Source organism: Heterocephalus glaber, unplaced genomic scaffold, assembly GCF_053883595.1.
Source record: "Heterocephalus glaber isolate CG9 unplaced genomic scaffold, H.glaber_assembly_v1.0 deba00001773, whole genome shotgun sequence".
Taxonomy (NCBI): domain Eukaryota; kingdom Metazoa; phylum Chordata; class Mammalia; order Rodentia; family Bathyergidae; genus Heterocephalus; species Heterocephalus glaber.
In genome coordinates, this window is record NW_028258463.1 from 11,417,150 (window position 1) to 11,438,369 (window position 21,220).

The window sequence follows — 21,220 nt, forward strand, 5'->3', positions numbered from 1 at the left end:
GCTGCCCAGCTGTCCAGCTTCCTACTGGCAGCTCATGAGGACACTGCAGGCTCAGTGATCTACCGGGCGAAGCAAAGATCCCCTGCAGCCCCACTCGTCCTGTGTAGATGGGCACCGTGGAAGTAAAAAATACACAGGCCACTTGTCTCTCATCCTCCTTCACCTACTGAACTAGGGGTGGGAAAAGCAGTAGGGTTAGGGAAAGAGTGTTCTTGAGGGTAGAGGACAGAGGAGTGACCTTCCTTTCCCTAAGACCTGGTTCAGTTTCAAACAGCCCAGTGATCTCTCCTTAAATCAGGTGGAAAGATCTCATGCATGGAAAATAATTCTAGTTAAACATTTACAGCTCCCAGGGGCAGTGCCACCACTGTGGCTACAGCAGTGGAGCTTTCCAGCACCCCACCCAGGGAGCTTGGCTCCAGGGCAGATGACTCAAGTTTATTGTTCTTAACTGATTCAATCTTTTCCAGTTTAGCCTCCAACACTGCAGGGAGCTGCCATGCCCACCCCCATCACAATTGGGCCCCTGGGAGGTGAAGGGGTAAATCACAAACAAGGGCTAGATCACTGTGCACAGTGCGCGGGAAATGACTAATGTCACACTAAGTAGCCAGATTCAGTCTCTTGCTTCTTGGGCCCAACTGTGGTCCAAAGTTAGTACGTAGGCCAGTGATACTGTGCGAAGGCATCAGTTCCCACAGGGTGATGGCATGTGAAGGGCTCCACATGGCTCTGGCAGGTTGAAGACAGTCAATGTCCAAGTTCAGGGTCCTGATGCTCTTTCAAGAGCTCGGGCTCGGGCAGCCTTGGCCTCCTCTTCCAGCTCATCAAGGAAACGCTCCTGGGATATCGAGTAGATGGTGTAACCATCTGAGGAGGCGGGCTCAGGAAAGCACTCGGAAATGAACATTACCCTTCCCTACCACGCTTGTTAAGTCTCCCAAATCAATGATTCCAGAGTTCCTCCCTCTGCTCTTTTTGAACCAGGACCTCAACTCCGTTATTACTACATCATACGAGAAGAACAGTTTAGGAATAACAAAGTTTAGGTCAGGCGTGGTGGCAAAGGCCTGTATCCCAGCACTCGAGATGCTGAGACGGGGGATCTCGAGCCTGAGATCATCCATGGCTACAGACCTTGACCCTGGCCCAGTCTGGACTACAAAGCAAAGCCTCGAAGAAGAAAACAGCAAAGAGTTAGGCATTAACCCCATTCTACCCAAACACTAGACGTTTGGCTCAACTCTCTATGCGCTTCCGTTTCCCAGCCCTCGACCTCGTATGCGGTACAGACAGGATGGATACAAATGCCCAACACCAGGGCCCCGATGCCCAGGCCGATCACGATGTTCCGGGTCCGCCGCTGTGGCAGCGTCTTCTGCCACTGGGCGAGCTGCACCTGCCTTATGGACTGCAGCTGCGAGGGAGTCAGTTTCTCCTGGGTTGGGTCAATACGCTGAGCGAATGGGGCCTTTCCATCCTTGGCGTCCCGAGTGTCACCAGCACCCGATGCCGCCATGTTGCCGCTCTACCCGGCGCAGTCGCGGGGCTCTCTGGGAATAGTAGGCCTTGGCCGCCGCGAGGGACTTTGGGAGTTGTAGTCCACATGCGCTTTCCCGTAGAATCGCCGCTCTTAGATTGGGGGGCGGGACAACGGGAAGGGGCCGAGCCTTCTCATTGGCTAAGGGGTCGGCGACCGTTAGAGCGGGAAAAGCCGAGGGAGCTCGACGCCGCCGCGGAGGATATCGGTTTCCCTCAGAAGTGAGGGGAAGACTGAGACGCGGCAAGAGGCTGGGAAGTCCCCAGACGGCTGCTGAACATGGACAGTGCTGCGAGGCCCAGGTCGGCCTCCCTGGGTGACGTCCAGTTCGGAGCAGTGGCCACCGAGACCATCGAGGATGCGCTGCTGCACCTGGCCCGGCGGAACGAGCAGCCCGTCCGCGAGGCCGCGGGCCAGCAGGGCCACTTCCGCTTCCGGGAGCCGCGCTTCGTGGGTGTGCCGTCCGGGCGAGGGGCTGGGGTCACCCGGAGAGATGTGTTTCTATCTTCCACTTTTAGTGCTTTTTGTTTTGGGTAGTATTTTTAAATTTAAATTTAACCACTGTGCTAAATCCCCGGCCCTAAATTTAGTTTTTTTTGACAAGGTCTTGTTGTGTAGCTCAGGCTGGCCTCAAACTCGAGGCATTCGTCCTGCCTCAGCCTCCCAAGGGCTGGGATGACAGGCGTGTGCCACCAGCACCTACCCTTGGTTCTTTTTTTTTTTTTTTCCGTACCGGGATCGAACTCAGAACCTTGCCCTTTGGAGGCAGGCGGGTCACCAGTGAGCTTCATCCCCGCCCCCTTGGTTCTTTAACATATGTTCTTATCTACGTTTTGTGGAATAGAAAGATGAAATAGAGATCCAGTGCAATCTCTGGGTGCTAATAGGATAAACACCAAATGGTAGAGACTAGGACTGTTACCTAAGTGACGCAGGAGAGAAGGAACACGTTTCGTGGGCAGTGATTGATGACTGGAGGATGCACTAAAATCACATTAAGAGGGAGAATCGAGGGTTCTGTTCTGTTCCCAGGAGGGAAAAGATGAGCGTGCAAGGGTTAGACGGGGCATGATGATGCCATAAGAGAAGCAGCTGGCGTGGTCGTGCCTGCCTTTGACCCCAGCCTGAGGCAAGCGGAGCTTGAGGCAAGAGAATCACAAGTTCAAATCCAGCCTGGGCAACTTACCACAATCCTGTTCGAAAACTAAATAAAAAGGCCTGTAGCTCAGTGCTAGAAAACTTGCCTAGCATGAATGAGGCCCTGGGTTCAATCCCTGGTACTACCAAAACAAATCAAAAACCTAAAAACCGGGGGTGGGGACTTAGCTCAGTGGTTCCGTCACCTGCCTCACAAGTGCAAGGACCCGAGTTCAATCCCCAGTACCGAAACAAAACAAAAAACCCTAAAAACCAAGGTGACACACACACTACAAAAATAAAGAGGAAATGTCACTTCCGTTTGTGAAGACAATTGCTTTGGTTTCGGACTTGGTTCAGGCCCTTGAAGGATATCTAGAGGAATATTTCTAGCAGGTTGTTTAAAAAGTCAGCAGAACTAGAAATAAGAGTTTGAGTTATCTTCATAATGATATTGTTGCAACTGTGGCAGAAAAAGAGCTCCTAGAGAGCAAGGGATTTAGCTCAAGTGATTCCCCTGCCTGCCTTGCAAGCACAAGGTCCCAAGTTCAATCCCTGGTACCAAAAAAAAAAAAAAAAGCTCCTAGAGAGAAAAAAGAAGAGAAGCAAGCCAAGGACAGTTCCTTGGGGAGCGTTTTGTGTACACTGAGTCGGAGTGGGAAGGAGACTGGAGAGGACAGTGAGATGAGTGGACAGCAAGGTAGAAGTAGTACCAAGGACACTTGGAAGCTGACAGGGAGGTTCCAGCAGTGTCACTGCTGCAGGAAAGCCCAATGGAGTGAGGACAGCTCTGCACATTGGTGACCTTTGAGGGTCATGTAGCAGTCTGCGAAGGGTGGAATGCATATGACGGAAAATTATGGAATAGATGAGGAAGTGGAAGCCACCCAGGCTTTCAAGAAAATTGACAGCAAGCCAGGCACGATGGTGCACACCTATAAACCCAGCATTGAGAGGCTGAGGCAGGAGGATCACTGTGAGTTCAAGGCCAGCCTGGGCTACAGAGTGAGTTCAAATCTAGATGTAGCAAATATAAAAAAAAAGTGTAGGGGGCAGGAATTTAGCTCAGTGGTTCCACTGCCTGCTGCGCAAGCGCAAAGTCCCAAGTTCAATCCCTGGTACCACCCCCCAAGAAAATTGAAATCAAGAAAATTTAAAACAATAGGAGGGAGGGAGATGGAGCCCTCGTTCTAGAAGGTGGAGGACGTCGTATTGTGTTCAGTAGTAGATCCAAGTATGTTTGGGAGGCAAGGTGGCACCAGTAGAATGGGAGAGGTGTAATTACCACCTATTAGTCCCCCAGCTCAAACTCTGTTTTCTTGGAAAATAAAAAGACTCCCCAGATAATTCAGATGAAAACCAAAACAAAATCAAACAGCTGGAAAAAAGAGAGAACACAAAAGTAAGCCTAGAGTCCAGCAATAAAAGGATTGGTAGTTACACACAATTATGTGTCCTAGGACACATTGCTGAGCTGCTTGGATGAATTCTCTCCTGGGTGGGATGATACCAGCAAGGCTGTGGTCTGTGTTGGACAAGGTTCTGTGCATGTATTTGTGTGATGTGTGTCAGGTAGATTGTTAAACTGTCTTCTGCCAGGTTGAATTTTTTTTTCTGTTTTCAGTACTGAGGATTAAATCTGGGGTCTTCACACTGAGCTACATTCCTGGCCCTATTTGTTTATTTGAATGAGTCTTGCTAAGTCGCTAAGTAACCAAGCTGGGCTCAAACTTGCAATATTCCTGCCTCAGCCTTCCAGAGTGCTGGGATGACAGGCATGCACCACCATGCCCAGCTGCTAGCTTGACTTTTTTTTTTTAGTACCCGGGATCAAACTCGGGACCTTGTGCTTATGAGGCAGGTGCTGGAACCACTGAGTTAAATCCCCGGCCCTTGACTTTTTAAAAATAGCTTTTCTTCTAAGAAAGTCAAATTTCACCTGAAAACATGGTAATCTGACTATATGTGTATAAATCTGAGCATCTCTAACCCAAAACTCTAAATTCTTTGAATGTCGACATAATGTTGGATTTTGGACCATTTCAGATTTCAGATTAGAAATGCAAATATTCTTTTTTTTTTTTTTTTTTTTTTTTGGTACTGGGGATCGAACTCGGGACCCTGCACTTTCCAGGCAGGCAGCAGCACCACTGAGCTAAATCCCTGGCCCCTTTTCTTTTTTTTTTTTGAGACAGGTCTTGGTATGTAGTTCAGGCTGGCCTTGAGCTCACCATGCAGTCCAGGCTGGTCTCTAACTCATGGTGATCCTACTGACTCAGTCTCCCGAGTCCTGGGATTATAGGCATGTGCTACCATGCCTGGTGAAATGCAAATATTAAAATCTGAAGAATGGCCCCCACCCCGGCCAAATTTGAAACACTTGTGCCCAAGCATTTCAGACAAGGCCACTCAACCTGTGACTCTTTGCTGGTCAGTGATAAAAGCTCTCAGCTCTTCAGGCGCTCTCTTTGTAGAGAGCTGACATCTGCCCCGTTTCCACCCTCCCGTACTGCAAGCTAAGTAGAATTCTATCTGGGACTGTCCTTTCAAAGAGAAACAGGCGGGCAGAAACTATGCCAAAGTATCCTGCCCTTCCCACCTCCCCAGGGTTCCCTTCCCCTTCTGTTGGGCCCATCCTGATTCAGGGGCTGTTTCTTCAGAATAGCCCACTCTCAGGAATCAACTTGCCCCGGGGGAGAGGCCCGGCCACCCCAGGGTACCCAGCCTACTGGTGGTGGAGAGGTGGCATCCAGTTGTGGGCCCAAGGATTTGTAACGAGCTGGGCGTGCTCCTGAGGGTGGCAACTAAACAAACAGGGTCATAAGGACCTGAAACTGCAGGAGGCGCCTGCCGGGCCCTGCCAACACCTCGCCGAAAGCAGAGTCCCCGAGCCTGCCTTGAAGCCGGGTTCCTACTGTGTGGCAGAGCCTTCTAGGCCACCTGGTGTGTTTGTGTGTGACTGGCCAAGCCTTTCATCAGCACACCCCGCAGGCAGGCTCTGGTCACCTAGGGAGGCCATGTGCCTGCCTCTGCTGGCCGATGGCCGTAAACACAACTGAGCTCAACTCTGATCTTCCAGGCTCATCTTTCTTACCTCCTGACCCTTCTCTCCCAGCCCCATCAGGGCTTTTATCCAACGCCAAGAGCTCACAGAGTGGTGTGGGTTGCACCTTGTGAATTAGCCTCTTCTTTCCTGTTTTGGCAGAGTTCGTTTTTCTCCTGTCTGAACAATGGTGTCTGGAGAAATCCGTGTGCTACCAGGCTGTAGAAATCCTAGAAAGGTAAAGCCCTGAGCAGAGGCCTTTCGAGTGGCAAGAGGCTAACACACTGAATCAACCAGAGAGGACTGGTTGTCCTCCCACAAGGTTTGGCATCTCACCCCCCTTTATTTGCAGATATAAATGTCTTAGACAGCATCTGATACCCGGGAGAGGGAAGATAAAGCCCAGCAATTGGAAGCACTGGCTCCCTTTATTTGCAGGTGTGGGTGGTTCACGGCCCCTCCCTTCCTTGCAGGTTTATGGTCAAGCAGGCGGAGGACATCTGTGTGCAGGCCTCGGTCCAGCTGGGGGACAGCAAGTGGACAGAGGCTCCAGACTGGAGGGTTCGGAAGGAGCGGCTCTGCAGCAAGTTTGTCCTCCGCCTGGTGTCGTGTGTCCAGCTGGCCAGCAAGCTGTCTCTCCACTACAAAGTAAGCAGCGGGGCTGCTCGTGGGCACCCAAGTGTTAGCAAGAAACCAGCTCGTGGGAGGTGGCTGTGGGAAGCCCATGCCTCGGCCAGGTGACATCGCTCAGGTGGAAATTCCAGAGAGCGATTATGCTCTCGAGCGCACCCCCTAAGCACACACAGTCACACAGAGGCAGTAATTAAATAGCCCCAAGTCCTGTTCCCAGAGTGTAACTGCTGGACAGATGCCACCATCCACAAAGCCACCTCTCCTTCCCTTGGTCTCAAGGACTGTTTACATAAGGTGCCCAAATTGCCAGCCTGCCTATCAGCATTAAAGACAGACATTACAGGGAGAAAAGGCTAAATGTAGCTGCGTCGTTCATGCAGCCAGTATTCGGGGAGTTTCCGCTATGGCCAGATGCGGCACTGGTACAGGACTGCACCACTGGGCACCAGGACTGCAGGACTGAAAATATCGATGCAGGGGAGGAATTCATTATCAAATGGGAAAGGGTTGGGCCAGGGGGCTGGGAACGGCCCACAGCAGCCGTGTGCTCAGAGAAAGCAGATGGTCTGGTGGAGCCTAGGAAAAGACAGGACAGTTAAGGAGGCAGGGAGAGGAGGGGAGGGAGGAAGTGAGACCAGGGACAGGAAGCTGAGAGAGGAGGGGCGGCAAGCTTGGAGACTGTAGGTCACACTGCTCACGCAGAGCAGAGCATGTGGGACCTGGCGCTGAGGGCGCGACCTGTGTCCCCCCCCCCCCCCGTCTTCCTTTGCTCAGGTCATCAGCAGTGTCACAGCCTTGCACTTCCTCCAGGGCCTGGGGCTCCCTTACACTAGAGAGGAACTGCTGGACTCAGAGCTGGACATCTTGAAGTCCCTGGACTTCCAGATAAACCTCCCCACTCCCCTGGAGTATGTCGAGGTGCTCCTGGAAGTTCTAGGTACCTTATGGGGTCAGGAACATGGCTGGAAACTTTCATAGAAGGCAGCAAGACGTGCCCAGGGCTTTGGGAACAGCAGGCAGAACCTGCCAGGGAGGCAGAGTAGAAGGCTGAGGTGCCCTGGTGACCGAGGTGTCCCCTCCCGCACTGTTAGGGATTAAACAGCTCAATGGCTCAGCAGCTCAGCGGCTGGTTTCCACGTGGGCCCTATGGCACTTTTCTTATTTCGGGGTCAGAGTAGATTTTCAGGACAGGAATAAGATAAGAAGAACAAGGACACTGGCATGGTACATATGCTACAGATGCAGGCTTCTTTACTGTTCTTTTGTCCTTTAAAGCTGACTTCCCTCAGAAGTTAGCAGCCAGGAAGCATGTCAGTAGTGGAACAGCCCTGCATCACACCCGTGCTGATGGCTGGAAAAAGGACTCAGTGCCCCACTGTGTCCCCGTTCTATCTAGGGTACAACGGCTGTGTGGTCCCAGCCACACAGCTGCACGCCACCTGCCTGACCCTGCTCGACCTGGTCTACCTCCTGCACGAACCTGTGTACAAGAGCCTGCTGAGGGCTGCCGTGGGGAACACCACGCCCAGCCAGCTGCAAGGGTACGGGGCTCCTCTGGGAGGGCAGCAGGGCAGAGCAAGCACATCGGTGGGACCGGCCTGATCTCATCAGCTTCCGCTTGCTGTATCCAGTCAGGAAGGCTCTGAAGGCTTTTATTTTTACCTTTAAATTACTTCAAGTAGTTAACATACTTCCTAGTTTTTCCTTTCTAGCTGTTTATAACTTGAAATTACTGGACTGCTTTTTTTTTTTTTTTTTTTTTTTTGGTACCGGGGATCGAACTCTGGTCCTCGCACTTAAGCTTGTGCAGCAGGCGGTGAAACCACTGAGCTAAATCCCCGGCCCTACTGGACTGCTTTTATAGTCACTTGGAGAAAAAGCCAGTCACCGTGTTGGAAGTTGGACAAAAGTGTTTGATTACTGTAAAGTCAAGCTGTCAAAAGCCTCACCGTTGCATTTGATAGGGAGTTAGATAGGCAGCACTCGGCCAGGAGGCTCGTGTTCAGTGCCAGCTGAGTGGCAAGCAAGGGGGGGCAGGTCAGGTAGCCAGCACCTGACCCCTTCCAGTCCGAAAATCCAACATGGACAAGTCCCAGTTGAGGTTCCAGGACCCTAGAACTTGGAAGATCATGTTCCCTTCCAGCTCTGAAATGAATATGGCTTTAATCACTCAGGGAGAAGTTTAGTTCAGTGGAGGAAGACTTCATGCTGCTGGCAGCAGGGGTCATTGCGGCAAGTGCTTTCATCCAGAACCACGAATGCTGGAGCCAGGTAGGCACTGTGGAGAGGCCGGGCAGAGCCCACTGCAGGAAAGTGTTTCCCCATCAGCCCACTGAGAGCCACTGTGCCAAGCCCAGGCTGGGATGGCACAACAGGGTGGGGATGAGAAACTGGCAGGGCTGAAACATGTTTTCCAGCTTTCCTCGTAAGAAATGAGAGCCTGTGTTGACTGCGTTTGGTTCTATTTATGATTATGACCCACTGCTGTGTGAAGATTTAGTGAGTGTAACCTCCCAAAAGAGATGTCAAGGCCCAATACCTGCCTCGCACTTCCCAAAAGTGTCTCCAGCGGAGGGGAGGTGCGGAGCGCATCTCCTGCCAACACCTTGGGCAAAGGTACCCTGAGTGGTGTGGCCACTGGTGAGCACGGGGTCTGAGCTCATCTCCCCTGAGCTTTGAGGGAAATGAAGTTCACATCTGGCTGGAGAGAACATCCCAAGCAGTGTGTGTGCATGTGCACTAAGACACGCCGAGGCCACTGTATAACAGAAAGCCGTTCTGATCTGCAGGTCTTGGGACATCTGCAGAACATCACTGGCATTGCCTCAGGGAGCATAGCCGAGTTCTCTTACGTGGTCCTGACCCACGGCGTGGGAGCCAGCACCCCAGGGCAGCAGCCTGTTCCTCCCGGGCAGGAGGCCTGGGAACGAGGGCTGCCACTGCCATCTAGGCAGGCAGAAGCCACTGATGCCAGCGGCCTCCCTCTCTGATGCTCACGCTCAGGCTGGCAAGGGCAGCCTCTGGGGCACTGCATGGTTGCCAGGTTTCGGCCTTGTTCGGCGCTAAGGGAGGAGCTGAGGGGGACAAGTGTGTCCTTTGTCACATCAGACTAAGAGTGTCAGAGGTGGGCCAAGCTAGACCCAAGATATTGGTGCATTTCTGTCCAACAGGCTATTCCTGGCTTTCCCTTAATTTCATGGATAGGGAACATCAAACCCAGAGATAAGAATCAACCAGGGTCCCCAGGAGACTGGTGACCTGGACGGTCACAGAGGTCGCCTGTTTCCCTTGATGTAGTGTCTCTGTTGTCACTGAGAGCCACACAATATGCTTCCTCTGCAAAAATATGTTTCCACTAGGATGTTGGATTTTTTTCCCGTTTTTTTTTTTTTTTTTCAGTACTGGGGATCAAACTCAGGACCTTGCGCTTGGGAGGCAGGCGCGGTGCCATTGAGCTAAACCCCGGCCCCTCACGAGCTTTTCAAAAACGAAAACCAAACCATCTTTGTGTTTCACCAGAATTGCCAACACACTTGCCCTTGAACTCATTTCACCCAGAATGCAAAGTAAACAGTGGACCTCCGGCTACCACACTGTAGCAAATCTTTTATTACAATAATGCAACCTCTTTGGAACGTCCCAAACAGACCAGACTCCATCCTTGCCACACTACAGGGCAGCGCAGGGTTCACTAAGGAACCCAGGGAGGAGAGGGTTCAGCATCAGGCTCCTGGGATGGCATCACGCGATCGAATCACATGGTGGCTGGGCAGAGAGGAGACGTCATTTCCCGTGTCATCCAATGTGCGCCTCACATCTCAGTGTCTCAATGGAGACCAGTTTCTATTCCATACTTTAAGTGCAAGAAGTTGACACAGATAAAATCCAGTGAAAATACATCAACTTCAATTCAACTCAGTGAAAAAAAAGGAAAATTAAATTAGTTGTTTTTCAGGGAGAGAAGGAAAGGAAGGCATGGGGATGAGTCAAAACTAGGCCAGGGCTGGTGGCTAGAGTGCCAGCTGTCACACCACAGCTTAAAATAAAGCCACTTTTGTGGATTTTGTCTCTTTTGGTATTGTAAACACGTGCTGTTTACTATCACCCAAATTTAAAACTTTTTTTTTGGCAAACAAAACAAAACTTAGGGCCGGGGATTTAGCTCAGTGCTGCTGTCGCCTCCCTTGCAAGTGCAAGGTCCCGAGTTTGATCCCCAATACCAAAAAAAGACCCCAAAAACCAAAAAATGAACCCTTGAAGCCTTTCAGGCAAATATCCCCTAAGGAAAGAAGTCATTTGTTATAAAATTGCGAGGAAACCCAGGCAAGACCCCACTTCAGATTGGTCAGCATGAACTTGAGCGCTTTTGTCCACTGCTCCTCGGAGTTGAACTGAGTTTTGATGGAGTAGGAGCCCCCGCTGCCGCCGGTGTCCTCGATCTTGCCTTTCTCCACGTCCATCCTGCAGGTGGCACAGAAGCGCAAGCACTGTAACTGAGCCCGAGCCAAGGCAGCGTGGCCAGAGGGCAGGGTGGGGACGGATCATGAGACAGCTTGGCTCATGTCATCTTATCTAACAGAGCTCCTGGCAGGGAACCTCAGTGTGTTTTGGATTTGCTTGAAAGTCCAACATCAGGAAGGCCGTCACAAGAGCCTCCTTGTCACTGCGGAGTGCAGGGACAGGACACACACCCAAACAGCTGAGAAGCCTGCAGGGGTGAGGGAGGGTCACAGCCCTCGTCACTGTGTTCCTAGGCATCTCAGAGCTCACGGGAGAGAAGTCTCTGTTTCAGGGTGACGGGGCCAGCTCAACCTTCCTGTCTTGGGCTAGTTTCCACCCACCTGGGCTCCGGAGAAACATTCCTGTACATTTCCAGAGGCTGCAGGGGAAAACCTTCCTGAAACTGGACAGCAGGCTTGAGCTTCACACCAAGAAAATCCCAGAACCACCTACCACTCCAGAACCCAGCAGCGGCACCCTGCCTGCCTGCAGTGCTGGGTCGGCCTTTGCCTGCCGGCCTGGCATCGTGAAAGTCTGCTCTGGGTCTGCCTCCCACCATGGGCACAGCTTTGCCCGCCTTCTTGTGTCCTTTCCGTGCCACTCAGCCTGGTCCCACTGTGAGTTCCCTCGGGGTGGGGGTTACTGACCTGTACGGAAGGCAAAACCGCGTCTCGCCCTTCTCCACCTCCTCTTTGAACTGCTGCACACAGTCCAGGAAAGCCACCATGGCATGGTCGAATTTGTTGTCCCAGAAAAACCGCAGCCCCCCAGAACAGTACAAAGGCAGCTCCTGTTCAAGTGAGAGAATGACTGTGGTCAGGTGAGCGGGGGCTGTTCCCAGTCCTATTGGCTGCTCCAGCCGTGCTCCGTGTCCACCAGAAGTAACTGTGCTGAGGGACACAACCTCTGTCCCACGATGGCAATAACCTCAGGCAAATCCAACACCTCAGCGCTGTCTCCTGGCAGGGGGAAGCACCAATCCCACCTTGCATAGTCCCTCCTCAGGCAGGCCCACGTGGTCTCTGCTCGGCCCCACCCTTCTCAACGGCTGGAAAGCCCGACTCCTCTATCAGCCCCTCAGAGCTATGCCCGCGCAAGGCACTGGCCCTTTATGGGCAGTTCAGTCCGAGAAGGAAACTGGCTGATGCCAGTATCAAAGGTAAACACTTTTTAATTTTTTTTCAGTGCCAGGGATGGAACCCAAGGTTTTGTGTATGCCAGGCAAGCATTCCCTGCTGAGCTACACTCTCAGGCCCAAAACAAAATCATTTTGTTAGGAGGAATAAGAATTCTGTCATCTAGGGAAGATGAGGCCTCCCTGAGTACCTTGGATTTGTCTGCCAGGGACTCCAGGTATGAATGGTTTCCATAGGGAACAAGTCGATACCTAAAGTGAGATGAAGAGAGCTGAGTGCATGGCCCTTCCTCAAGCAGTTACTGGCTTTTCAATCTGCTTCCTAGCCAAGGACTTCCTGCATTATTCCCGGCCTTCTTTCCCACCTCCCCATAGCATTCATGGTTAAAAGACTTTGAGGCTGAGTGTGGTGATCCCAGGGCTTGGGATGATGTGGCAAGAGGATCTCAAATCTGAGGCTAGCCCAGGCTTCGTGAGTTCAAGGCCAGCCTGGACCATATAGTAAGACTTGTCTCAGAAAACAAACAAATAAATAAGCAAAAAAGACTTCATAAAAAAGTTACATTTATTATATAGACGTCTGGGGGCCTTTCATGGACTAGTATGTTTGGGGTCAGATTTAAAAAATAACAACTAAAGCTCTCTTGAGGAACGCTGAGGTTTTGTAAGGCCGGGACCACTGCTCCCGTCATGCAGCTCAGTGGTCACCCCATCAGTGGGAAGAACCCCGTGACGGAAGGACAGAAAGGGGCCACCACCCACAAAGACCTCCATGGAGGAGGAGCTGCGCCGAGCCGCACATGCCTCTCGGAGGCCGTGTCCCTTACCTCTGAAACTTCAGACCCATCTTATTGGCCAGGGCGTGCAGCAGCAGCACTGTCTGGCCCCATGCGGCGTTGATCTCATTCCACTCCACAGGGACGCTGGGCAGGCGCCCCAGCCTGAAGTTGTTGATGGTGCCAAACTGCCCGCTGTGCCTACGGAGGAGTGCGGAGGGTGGGGACGTGGGTTCCCGACACCCTCCTTGGGTGCAGGTCATGTGCCCAGGCCCCAGCCATGCCCGAAACCAGAGGCCCCTCCCTGCTGCTCAGTGTCAAAGCAGAAACCAGGGTGTCCTCACCCAGCTCCCACCCCTCACAACCTGCAGGCTCAGACTGTCCATGTCTCTCCACTCAATGGGACTCCTCTTTTCCTGCTTTGCTTCCCAGCAGCGAGTCCTAACTTCCTTCCCCAGCCATTCTCTCACTGCAGGTAAAGCTATCGAACACAAGTAAAATGGAACTGTCGCTTCCCTGCCTTGAACACTTCTACTGCTCGCTCTGCCTTCTGAATCAAGTCCAAGCCCCATCCCAAGCCCTGCGAGCTCCTTGAGGAGCTGGTCACTCTCTACTGTCACATCTGCCACCCCTCCACACTGCATCTTCAGTCACAGCAGACGCCTTCCAGCTCTGACTTCACTGCACCCCCTTCCTGTTTTTCTTTTTTTTTTTTTGGTACTGGGGATCGAACTCAGGACCTTGAGCTTGAGAGGCAGGTGCAGTGCCACTGAGCTACATCTGCGGCCCCCATTCCTGTTTCTTGCACTAGATGTTCTCTGCAGCTGGACTCCTCTGTAGATGGTAACCTTACCACTCAACCTCAGTGTCGGCCTCTGCCAGGGAGTTTCCACCGCCTCTCCCCTGGGCCAGTGTCCCCACGGCACTGGGATTTGCCACTGCCACTCTGCATCACACCTGCCTGCTGTCTAGCCGCCTTTCACCACAGAGGAAGGAGCTGGAAGGCGGCTGTGTGGGTGCTTGTGGACCTCCTGGTGCCGGGCACAGTGCCTGCCACACCGCAGACATGCCACGGTCACTCTTGCAAGGGGGAGGACGTGGAATAAGTGAGCACAGGCTCACTGTGGCCCTGCGGTTCCAGCTGACTGTGCCTACCCCGTCACAAGCAACAGCAGGCACATGGCGGGGGGGAAGGTGACCTGCTATCCCACTTTTGGGGGAGGTGGGCACCTAGTTCAGGTCAGCAGCTAGGGTCCGGGTCTGCAGTGTCCCTGGGGACACCACGCCTCCCTTTGCCCGTTACCAGATGTGGAAGGTGGCATTGAAGACGTTGGTCTTCTTCAGCTTGTCCAGCTGCATCTGTGCATAGCGCATCTGGTTCTCTACACTCTTCAGCTCATCATCCAGCTCCAGCTGTTGCCGTTTGAATTCGCTGTATTCCCGCTGGTACCTGGGACAGCCCAGCCAGTGCAGGCTGTGAGTTTGGGGCCAGTTTCTCACACTCATTCACTCTCTGACCACAGCTACCTCTGGGTGCAGCACTTCCTGTCCACACAGACCCTGGTCAGAGCACCTGTCTGCCTTAGCTGTGGTGCTTGGGAGGCACAAGAATGTCTCAAGTTCCAGCTGCCCAGATGGAAAAAAGGTGCAGGAGAAAAGGACTCTTCTGAACTAGAACAGAAAACCTCTTGCACTACTGCTCTTTTTCAGAAGTGAGCGGAGTGGCTTCTTCCACAAACCAGCCGCGTCCTCCCTCTACCCTCGCTCCTCAGTGCTGGCCTCCTTCAGGCACCATCACCAGTGCAGCTCATCACACCACTGGGTGAAAAACCCGCTCCATCCCCTCTCCTTCCATGGGGACAGCATCTCCCCCAAGACAGGGCTCTCTCAGGCCGAGAGCATCCTGGCATCGAGCCCTGCTGGAACAAATGTGGGCTCCAGTGAGCCATTCCCTCTGGGTGGAGCCAAGACTGCAGCCCAGGTCAGCGGCCTCTCTTTAACCAGCACCCCTTTTTCATGGGATCACACTGACTTTTCATCCCAGACCCCCATGAGCCCCCAGGAAAAAGGTCTGGAAACAACACGCAGGACCCAGAGCACACGCTGCCTGGCACAGCTGCCTACTGCTTACACACACACATGCACACAGTCGGAGCCACCCTCGCCTGAAGTGGAGGGCAGGAAGCACTCACTGGGCTTCCTCCTGGTCCAGCCGCTCAGCCTCGGCCTGCACCGTCTCCAGGTTCTCGGCCACCACCTGTCGGTTCTTTTCCACCTCCTCCAGCTCCTGGATTAGCCGCTCCTCCTCCAGGGCGAGCTCCCTCAGCTCCCGCTGCAGCTGCTCGCTGTCGTCCTCATTCATTTGCTCCAGGATCTCCAAACAGCGCCTGGCGGGATGGACAGGGACAGGGACGGAGCGGGTACACTCACCAGGGGACCCCAGGTAGGGCTCCGTGCACCCCCGTGGGGAGGCCCCGCCCCAAAGCGCTCACTTGTAGTTCTGACACTCGTTCTCGGTGACATTGAGCTGCGTGTCCAGCTGGTCCAGGAGAGTATCTGTGCACTCCTCACACAGTGGGTGGTCCACATCTGTCTGGCCCGACATGATGTCAAAAAGGTCCCCAGTGACCTGGAAGCGTGGGATGGTCAGGGCCGGGGCACCCACACCTGTGGGCCCTGCTGCTGGCTCCGGACCAGGCCCACTTGCCTTCAGCCTGCGGCTGAGGTTCTCCATGGTGCCGCCGTCAGATGCCTCCCCAAGGAGTGTGAAGCTGTTGGCGCTCTCTGTGGACAGCATCCTGCAGACACCCCAGCCCACGGCTGCGTGAGGGCTCAGCCTGCCCGCCTCCCACGGGTGCCTCTCCCAGGAAAGGCCCCACTGTCTGTCCCCCACCCTCCACAGGGCACTCAGCGCGAGGGCTGGGCGGACTGAGGAGGGAAAGCGCGGTGTCTACAGTAGGGAGGGAGGAGCGCCAGGGAAGACCACTCCTTGCTGCCAGCTGTCCCCGTGGCACGGGAAGTAGGGGCTCAGACAGCGGAACGCACCTGGTACCCTGAAACTGCTCAGAGCCCATCTCATTAACCGCCAACCTCGCTCAACACCCCTCAGCTCCCCATCAGCGCTCCCATCCGCGCCACTGTGCAAAGCAGGGAGCCAGCCTGCGGGTGATGACTCGTCTACACCACCTGGCTCAAGCCTCGGCTTCTGGGCTGAACCCTACTGGCCTTTGGCAGGGAATGGGGAGCCGAAGAGGAGCGGGCACCTGGCTGGGGGGATGAACCGGCGGGAGATGCCGTCCTGGCGGGTTTCCACAAATGGCTCCTGAGAAAGAGAGCAGAGCGTTAGAGCTCCAAGGCATGGAGGTGGCGCCTGCTCTCTGGCAGCCTCACCGCTGCCTGGCTCTTCCCTCCACTCATCCCACAGCCCTGGGGAACCACAGAGATGGAGGAAACGGGATTTTCTAGGCAGTGAAGAAAGGCTCCTTGGTACAGACAAGCCACAAGTCCTGTTTGATATGTTTTGGTGGGGAACAGAACTTCCTAACTATGTTTACTCAATTTATGATTAAATTTGCATTTTGCAACACGTGCCAGCCACGGGTAGGGGAGAGAATGTCCTAATCACTGTGCAGGGAGAAGGAAGGGCAGATGGGACTGCAGTGAGGTTTGCCACAGCAACATAGGCAAGGCATAGTCTCAACACTGTGGCGGAATTTATACGTGAGTGAAAGCTTATGGTATCTACTGACTGCATCTGCCAGGCCCTGTGGCCCTTCACCAGTGTTTTCTCTAGACACCTGCAGAAATCCTCAGCCACTTCACTGTCACCTGGGTGGGACAAGTGTCACATGTGTACTCAGCGCCACCCCACAGGGTGTTGACCCCTGCTCGGCACCCACAGGTGTTCCAGGCTCAGCCACGCCCCTTGGCTTCCCATCACACCCACTTCCTGTGGTCCCCTCCCAAGGTAGTGACATGTACCTAAGCCTGCGTTCCTGTCTGCACATCAGTGCCACTCAGCATATTAACTACGTGAGGGAACTGGGGAGGGCACTTTTATTACCTCCCCCGAGTTAGCCTCTTCTTCCTGGGTCTCTCCTGGTTTAGCCTGGGCTGTGGTAAGTAATGGAGCTAGGAGCAAGGAAAATACTGAGTGAGAAACAGTCTGTTTTCTCCCTTCCTTTCTTTCTCTTTCTTTCTTTCTTTCTTTCTTTTCTTTCTTTTGAGACACAGTCTCACTTTGTAGTGCAGGCTGGCCTTGAACTCACAGTGATCCTCCTGTCTCAGCCTCCCAAGTGCTGGGATTACAGGCGTGCACCACCATGCTTGGCAAGAAACAGGAGGACTTATTGAAGTATAGGAAAAAAATCTGAAATATCCTCATTACCACTCCTAGTCTTTTTTTTTTTTTAAAGTAACATTTACACAAAGAAGAAACTATTGTCTTTTCCTTTCTCCCTGTTAAACCAGGTTAAGGAAACGTTCAAGTTTTTTGTTTTATTTTCTGTAGTACTGTAGATTGAACCCAGGTCTCACACATGCCAGACAAGTCCTCTACCACTGATCATCTCCACCCTTCTATTTTCAGACAGTTTTCTAAAGTTGGGCAGAAAGTTGCCGAGTTTACAAAGTTGCCCAAGCTGGTCTTGAACTTTTAATCCTCCTGCCTCGGCCTTCCAGAGTTTTAGGATTAAAGGCATATACCACTGCGGCCAGCAGAAAATGTTATAAGTTTAAATTTAAAGGTATTAATAGTGGAGATCATGGTTATTTTCAAAAGAGTCCTTAGCTTTCAAAGATAATATAAATATTTACAGTCTGTATCTGTCAGGGATTTGTTTCAAAACAGTTCAGGGTGGGGGGGAATGGATGAATGGACAGAGCCGAGAGGAAACGTAATGAAATGTGTTGGCAATGGATGTTAACCTGGTAATGGCTAAAAACACACACAGGTAAGGGCGACTTTGAAATTTCCCATCACAAATGAAACATCACCTTTCCCTTAGAATACTTAGAAAGAAACATGTAAGAACTTTTAGGGGATAAAAAACCTTTCTACTCTGTAATGATCAGGATTATGTAAGTGTACCCATTTGTAAAACATGCACAGCCAATACCTACACAATGAAATCCTATTTAAGAAGAAAAAAAGATGAAAAATGTTGTTATTTCTGACATGTGGGTGGGACTAGGGGACAGTACGCTGGTGAAATCAGCCAGGTGAGGAAGACAAACACTGCTGAGCTGAGCTCACTCCTCTGAGAGTCAGTCTCACAAAGGCTGTTGAGTACAGTGGTGTGACCAGGCCAGAGTGGGAGTGCGGGTGGACAGGTACCAGCTCTGGTCAGAGGAAAAGCCATTCTGTTCCACTGAGCAGCACAGTGACTGACACTAACAATGACATGCTGTGTGTGTCTCAGCACAGCAAGGAGAGATTTTCATTGTTCTCACCAGAAAAAGTGCCCAGCTTGATTTGAACACTGCACAGCATGTATGTGTACTGAAACATCACATCATTCCCCACAGATGCAACAACTTAAAGAAAAAAGAATGAAAACCATAGTAATTAAGAAGAGATACCAGGTGTAGTGGCACACACCTGTAATTCCAGCAGTCAGGAGGATCAAGAGTTAAAAGACCAGTCTAGGTTACACAGTGAGTTTGTGCCCAAAACAACCAAAAAGGATCCCAGCACTCTGGGAGGCTGAGGCAGGAGGATTCCAATTCTGAGCCTACTCTGGGCAATTTAGTGAAACATTGTCTCAAAAATTTAAAAAGCAGAGTCTGGGATTTAGCTCAGTGGTTCCGGTGCCTGCCTCGAAGGGGCAAGGTCCCAAGTTTGATCCCTGGTCCCCCCCAAAATAAACAAAAATAAAAAAATAAAAAGCACTAGAGATGTACCTCAGTGGAAAAAAGGGGGATGGAAGGTGAGAGGTGTAAATAATGAAAGAGTGGGAGGGGCCGGGGATGTAGCTCAGTGGCACTCGGCCTGACAAAAAAAAAACGAATGGGAGAAAGTGGCTAATTGTTGAAGCTGGTGATGGATACAGCAGAAGTTATTATGCTGTCTTCCTGATTGTATATTTGAAATTTCCCATAACAAAAGTTAAAAATCTATATAAAGACTTCATTCCAATCAGAAAAATCAGGTAATAACAAGTTTCATATGCTTTGTGATATTTAATCCTTACAACTGCCAGGCATGGTGGTACACACCTATAATCCCAGCATTTAGGGGGCTGAGGCAGGAGGATCACCAAGGGTTCCAGGCAAGTCTGGGCTACAGTCAGTTCAAGGCCAGCCTGTACTACAAACTGAGACCCTGTCTCAACAAAACAAACAAAAAAGAACAATCCTTACAACTGTCTTAAGAGGTAGTTTTAGATTTTCAAGAAAGAAGCCAAGGCTTAAAAAGATGAAGTAGCTGCAAAAAGGTCATTCGGTGCATCAGCCAGGGTGTAAACCGAAGCAGGCTGACTCCAGGCCCAACAACTTATTCCCACTGCCCATTCCGTCGCGTCTGTCTGTCTGTGACTTCATCTCAATTGTTGGGCTTCTGAGATGACTCCTCCACTAACCAGCTGCTGGATCACTGGGAAGTCACTGGGCCCGCCTGAGCCTGGATTCCGTCCTGTGCAATGACCCAATGATGGTTCCTCTCCACAGGGGATGTTGTGGGGACCAAACGAAGTAAGTACATGTCACGCACTTGGTGTGCGAGTCCTCACCAATCCCGCTCATTATCACACATGCCTTTCTCCCAGGCGGCTGCTCCAGACAGCAACCCTGTCAGAACTCCTTCCGGTTCCCGCTGAGCCACAGGGGCCCAGGGAGGTGACCAGGCCACGTCCTGACCACCCCCTTCCACGGGTGTCGCTGACCTGTGAGCTCCTGGATGGTGACACGGTCCAGGATCTTGAAGCTGGTGTCCAGTTTCAGGGGCTGGCTGCAGCGCTGGCACACGAAGCTCACCTGCATGGTGCTGCTGGACGCCTTGGACCCTTCCATCCCTGCAGCGGAGAAGAGGAGGCAACGTCAGGGCCCCCCCCCCAGGGCCGGGGCCACCACCTGCCATGCCTGCGGAGACCGACGCACCAGGCTCCTGGGCAGCCTCGCCAAGGCAATGAAGAGGTCAGGGGAGGGCTGGGGAGGGGCCGGGGGTCCAAGGGTCCCTTCTGTGGCGCAGTTCAGCCCGATGCTTTTCACCTCGGGACCCAGGTCCGTTCTATCGTGGGGGCGCCGCGGCCTCGGGTCCACCCCGGAACGAGGAGTCCAGGTCAGCCATCGCCCAAGCTACAGCGCTTCCGGGAGCCGCGGGGAGTTCCGGTCAGGACCGGATGTGACGTCAACACCGGGCGTTGCCCGGAAGGGAACGGAGTGGGCGGGGAAGCTGGGGTCCAAGGGGGAGGCTGAATTCGGAAAGCTGGGGGCGGGGGGGGCGGAGAAGGCGGGTTCCCTGTGTTCCCGCAGCCGCTGCGCGTCCTAGGGGTGTGTCAATCCTGAGCAGAGCCGCTTGTATTTTGCCTTCAGTGTCCAGTGGTTTTACTTGTTTTGATTTGGCTTGCTTTTTGTTTTTCCAGTACTGGGGATTTAACCCAAGGCTTTCACACTGAGCTGCATCCCCAGCCCTTTTTATTATTATTTTTTAAAAATTTAAAAAATTTCTTTTTAAAAAAATATTTGAGACAAGGTCTCGCTATGTACTTCAGGCTAGCCTTGAACTCACTAGTAGCCCAAGCTGGCCTTGAACTTGCACCTATCCTCCTGTCTCAGCCTCCGGAGTGCTGGGATGACAGGTGTGAGCCCCCACGCCCGGCTATTTTTTTTCTTTTCTTTTGAGACAGGGTCTCAGGAAGTCACTAAATTGCCCAAACCGGGCTTGAATTTGCGATCCTCCTGCCTCAGCCTCCCAGTGTGCTGGGATCACAGGTGTAAGCTGCTGCACCCGGCCAATTTTAGTTTTTAAAATTTCTCCTTAGGAAAGCCAGGCTGTCTTTTAAGCGCCTCAGAGAGTGGCAGACACATGGAGGTGTCAGGGAGGTGAGCTTTAGTGTGTTTTTATAACTTTAAATTTCAGTTACTAATTAGAAAAGGTCAAGCGCTTTCAGTTACTGAACGTATTGTAAAGTTATAAAACTAAAACATTTAGGGTGTGTGCGCTTAGTGGTAGGGGATATGAAGCCCTGGGCTCAGTGGCCAGCAGCAAAAAGAAAGAAAGAAAAAGAGCTGGGAATGTAGCTCAATGGTGTTGTGCCTGCCTGGCAAGCAATGTCCTGAGTTCAATTCCCGGCACCAGAAAAAGAAAAGAAAACTAAAGCATTTTTGTGCCAGTGCAGGAATAGATGGGTCCATGGAATAGAGTTCACAAGAGGGATACGGGGAAATGTAGGATGTGATAAAATGATATTTCAAATCAGTAGGAAGACAGGTGTGCTAATGAGCACCTGAAATCCTAG

At 52.2% G+C, this 21,220-nt stretch overlaps 3 protein-coding genes across 10 annotated transcripts; 1 reads left to right on the forward strand and 2 right to left on the reverse strand.

Moving 5' to 3' along the window:
* Positions 1-422: 422 nt before the first annotated feature.
* Positions 423-1,937, reverse strand: Coa3 (cytochrome c oxidase assembly factor 3). Its single transcript, XM_004859308.4, has 2 exons — positions 1,306-1,937; positions 423-870 (listed from the first exon to the last, which is right to left on the reverse strand). The coding sequence occupies exons 1-2, from the start codon at positions 1,517-1,519 to the stop codon at positions 764-766; spliced, it is 321 nt and encodes a 106-aa protein (XP_004859365.2). The 5' UTR covers positions 1,520-1,937; the 3' UTR covers positions 423-763.
* Positions 1,713-11,501, forward strand: Cntd1 (cyclin N-terminal domain containing 1). Of its 6 annotated transcripts, none has more exons than XM_021240248.2 (7): positions 1,713-1,842; positions 5,883-6,042; positions 6,194-6,368; positions 7,128-7,290; positions 7,750-7,894; positions 8,528-8,624; positions 11,146-11,501. In XM_021240248.2, the coding sequence occupies exons 3-7, from the start codon at positions 6,198-6,200 to the stop codon at positions 11,497-11,499; spliced, it is 930 nt and encodes a 309-aa protein (XP_021095907.1). In that variant the 5' UTR covers positions 1,713-1,842; positions 5,883-6,042; positions 6,194-6,197; the 3' UTR covers positions 11,500-11,501. The 6 variants fall into 6 exon arrangements, with proteins under 6 accessions (XP_021095907.1, XP_021095906.1, XP_021095905.2 ...); XM_021240247.2 differs by having other exon boundaries at positions 5,883-5,958; XM_021240246.2 differs by having other exon boundaries at positions 1,817-1,994; positions 5,883-5,958.
* On the reverse strand, positions 9,940-20,127 carry Becn1 (beclin 1). 3 transcript variants are annotated; one of them, XM_004859306.3, is made up of 12 exons: positions 19,971-20,127; positions 19,646-19,774; positions 16,828-16,895; positions 16,028-16,086; positions 15,472-15,562; positions 15,257-15,393; positions 14,957-15,151; positions 14,068-14,214; positions 12,816-12,965; positions 12,180-12,240; positions 11,501-11,643; positions 9,940-10,814 (listed from the first exon to the last, which is right to left on the reverse strand). In XM_004859306.3, the coding sequence occupies exons 2-12, from the start codon at positions 19,770-19,772 to the stop codon at positions 10,646-10,648; spliced, it is 1,347 nt and encodes a 448-aa protein (XP_004859363.1). In that variant the 5' UTR covers positions 19,773-19,774; positions 19,971-20,127; the 3' UTR covers positions 9,940-10,645. The 3 variants fall into 3 exon arrangements, with proteins under 3 accessions (XP_004859363.1, XP_012933146.1, XP_021095895.1); XM_013077692.3 differs by having other exon boundaries at positions 11,501-11,663; XM_021240236.2 differs by having other exon boundaries at positions 19,860-20,099.
* Between the last annotated feature and the right edge of the window lie 1,093 nt (positions 20,128-21,220).

Coding starts and splice junctions, on each gene's coding strand:
- Cntd1 (XM_021240246.2), top strand. CDS start 1,820: ATGGACAGTGCTGCGAGGCCCAGGTCGGCCTCCCTGGGTGACGTCCAG. Junction 1,995..5,882: donor CCGGGAGCCGCGCTTCGTGG/GTGTGCCGTCCG, acceptor CTGTTTTGGCAG/AGTTCGTTTTTCTCCTGTCT. Junction 6,369..7,127: donor AGCTGTCTCTCCACTACAAA/GTAAGCAGCGGG, acceptor TCCTTTGCTCAG/GTCATCAGCAGTGTCACAGC.
- Becn1 (XM_004859306.3), bottom strand. CDS start 19,772: ATGGAAGGGTCCAAGGCGTCCAGCAGCACCATGCAGGTGAGCTTCGTG. Junction 15,563..16,027: donor CGGTTCATCCCCCCAGCCAG/GTGCCCGCTCCT, acceptor GGGTGTCTGCAG/GATGCTGTCCACAGAGAGCG. Junction 14,215..14,956: donor CTGGACCAGGAGGAAGCCCA/GTGAGTGCTTCC, acceptor GGGCTGTCCCAG/GTACCAGCGGGAATACAGCG.
- Coa3 (XM_004859308.4), bottom strand. CDS start 1,519: ATGGCGGCATCGGGTGCTGGTGACACTCGGGACGCCAAGGATGGAAAG. Junction 871..1,305: donor GGCCCTGGTGTTGGGCATTT/GTATCCATCCTG, acceptor CCGCCTCCTCAG/ATGGTTACACCATCTACTCG.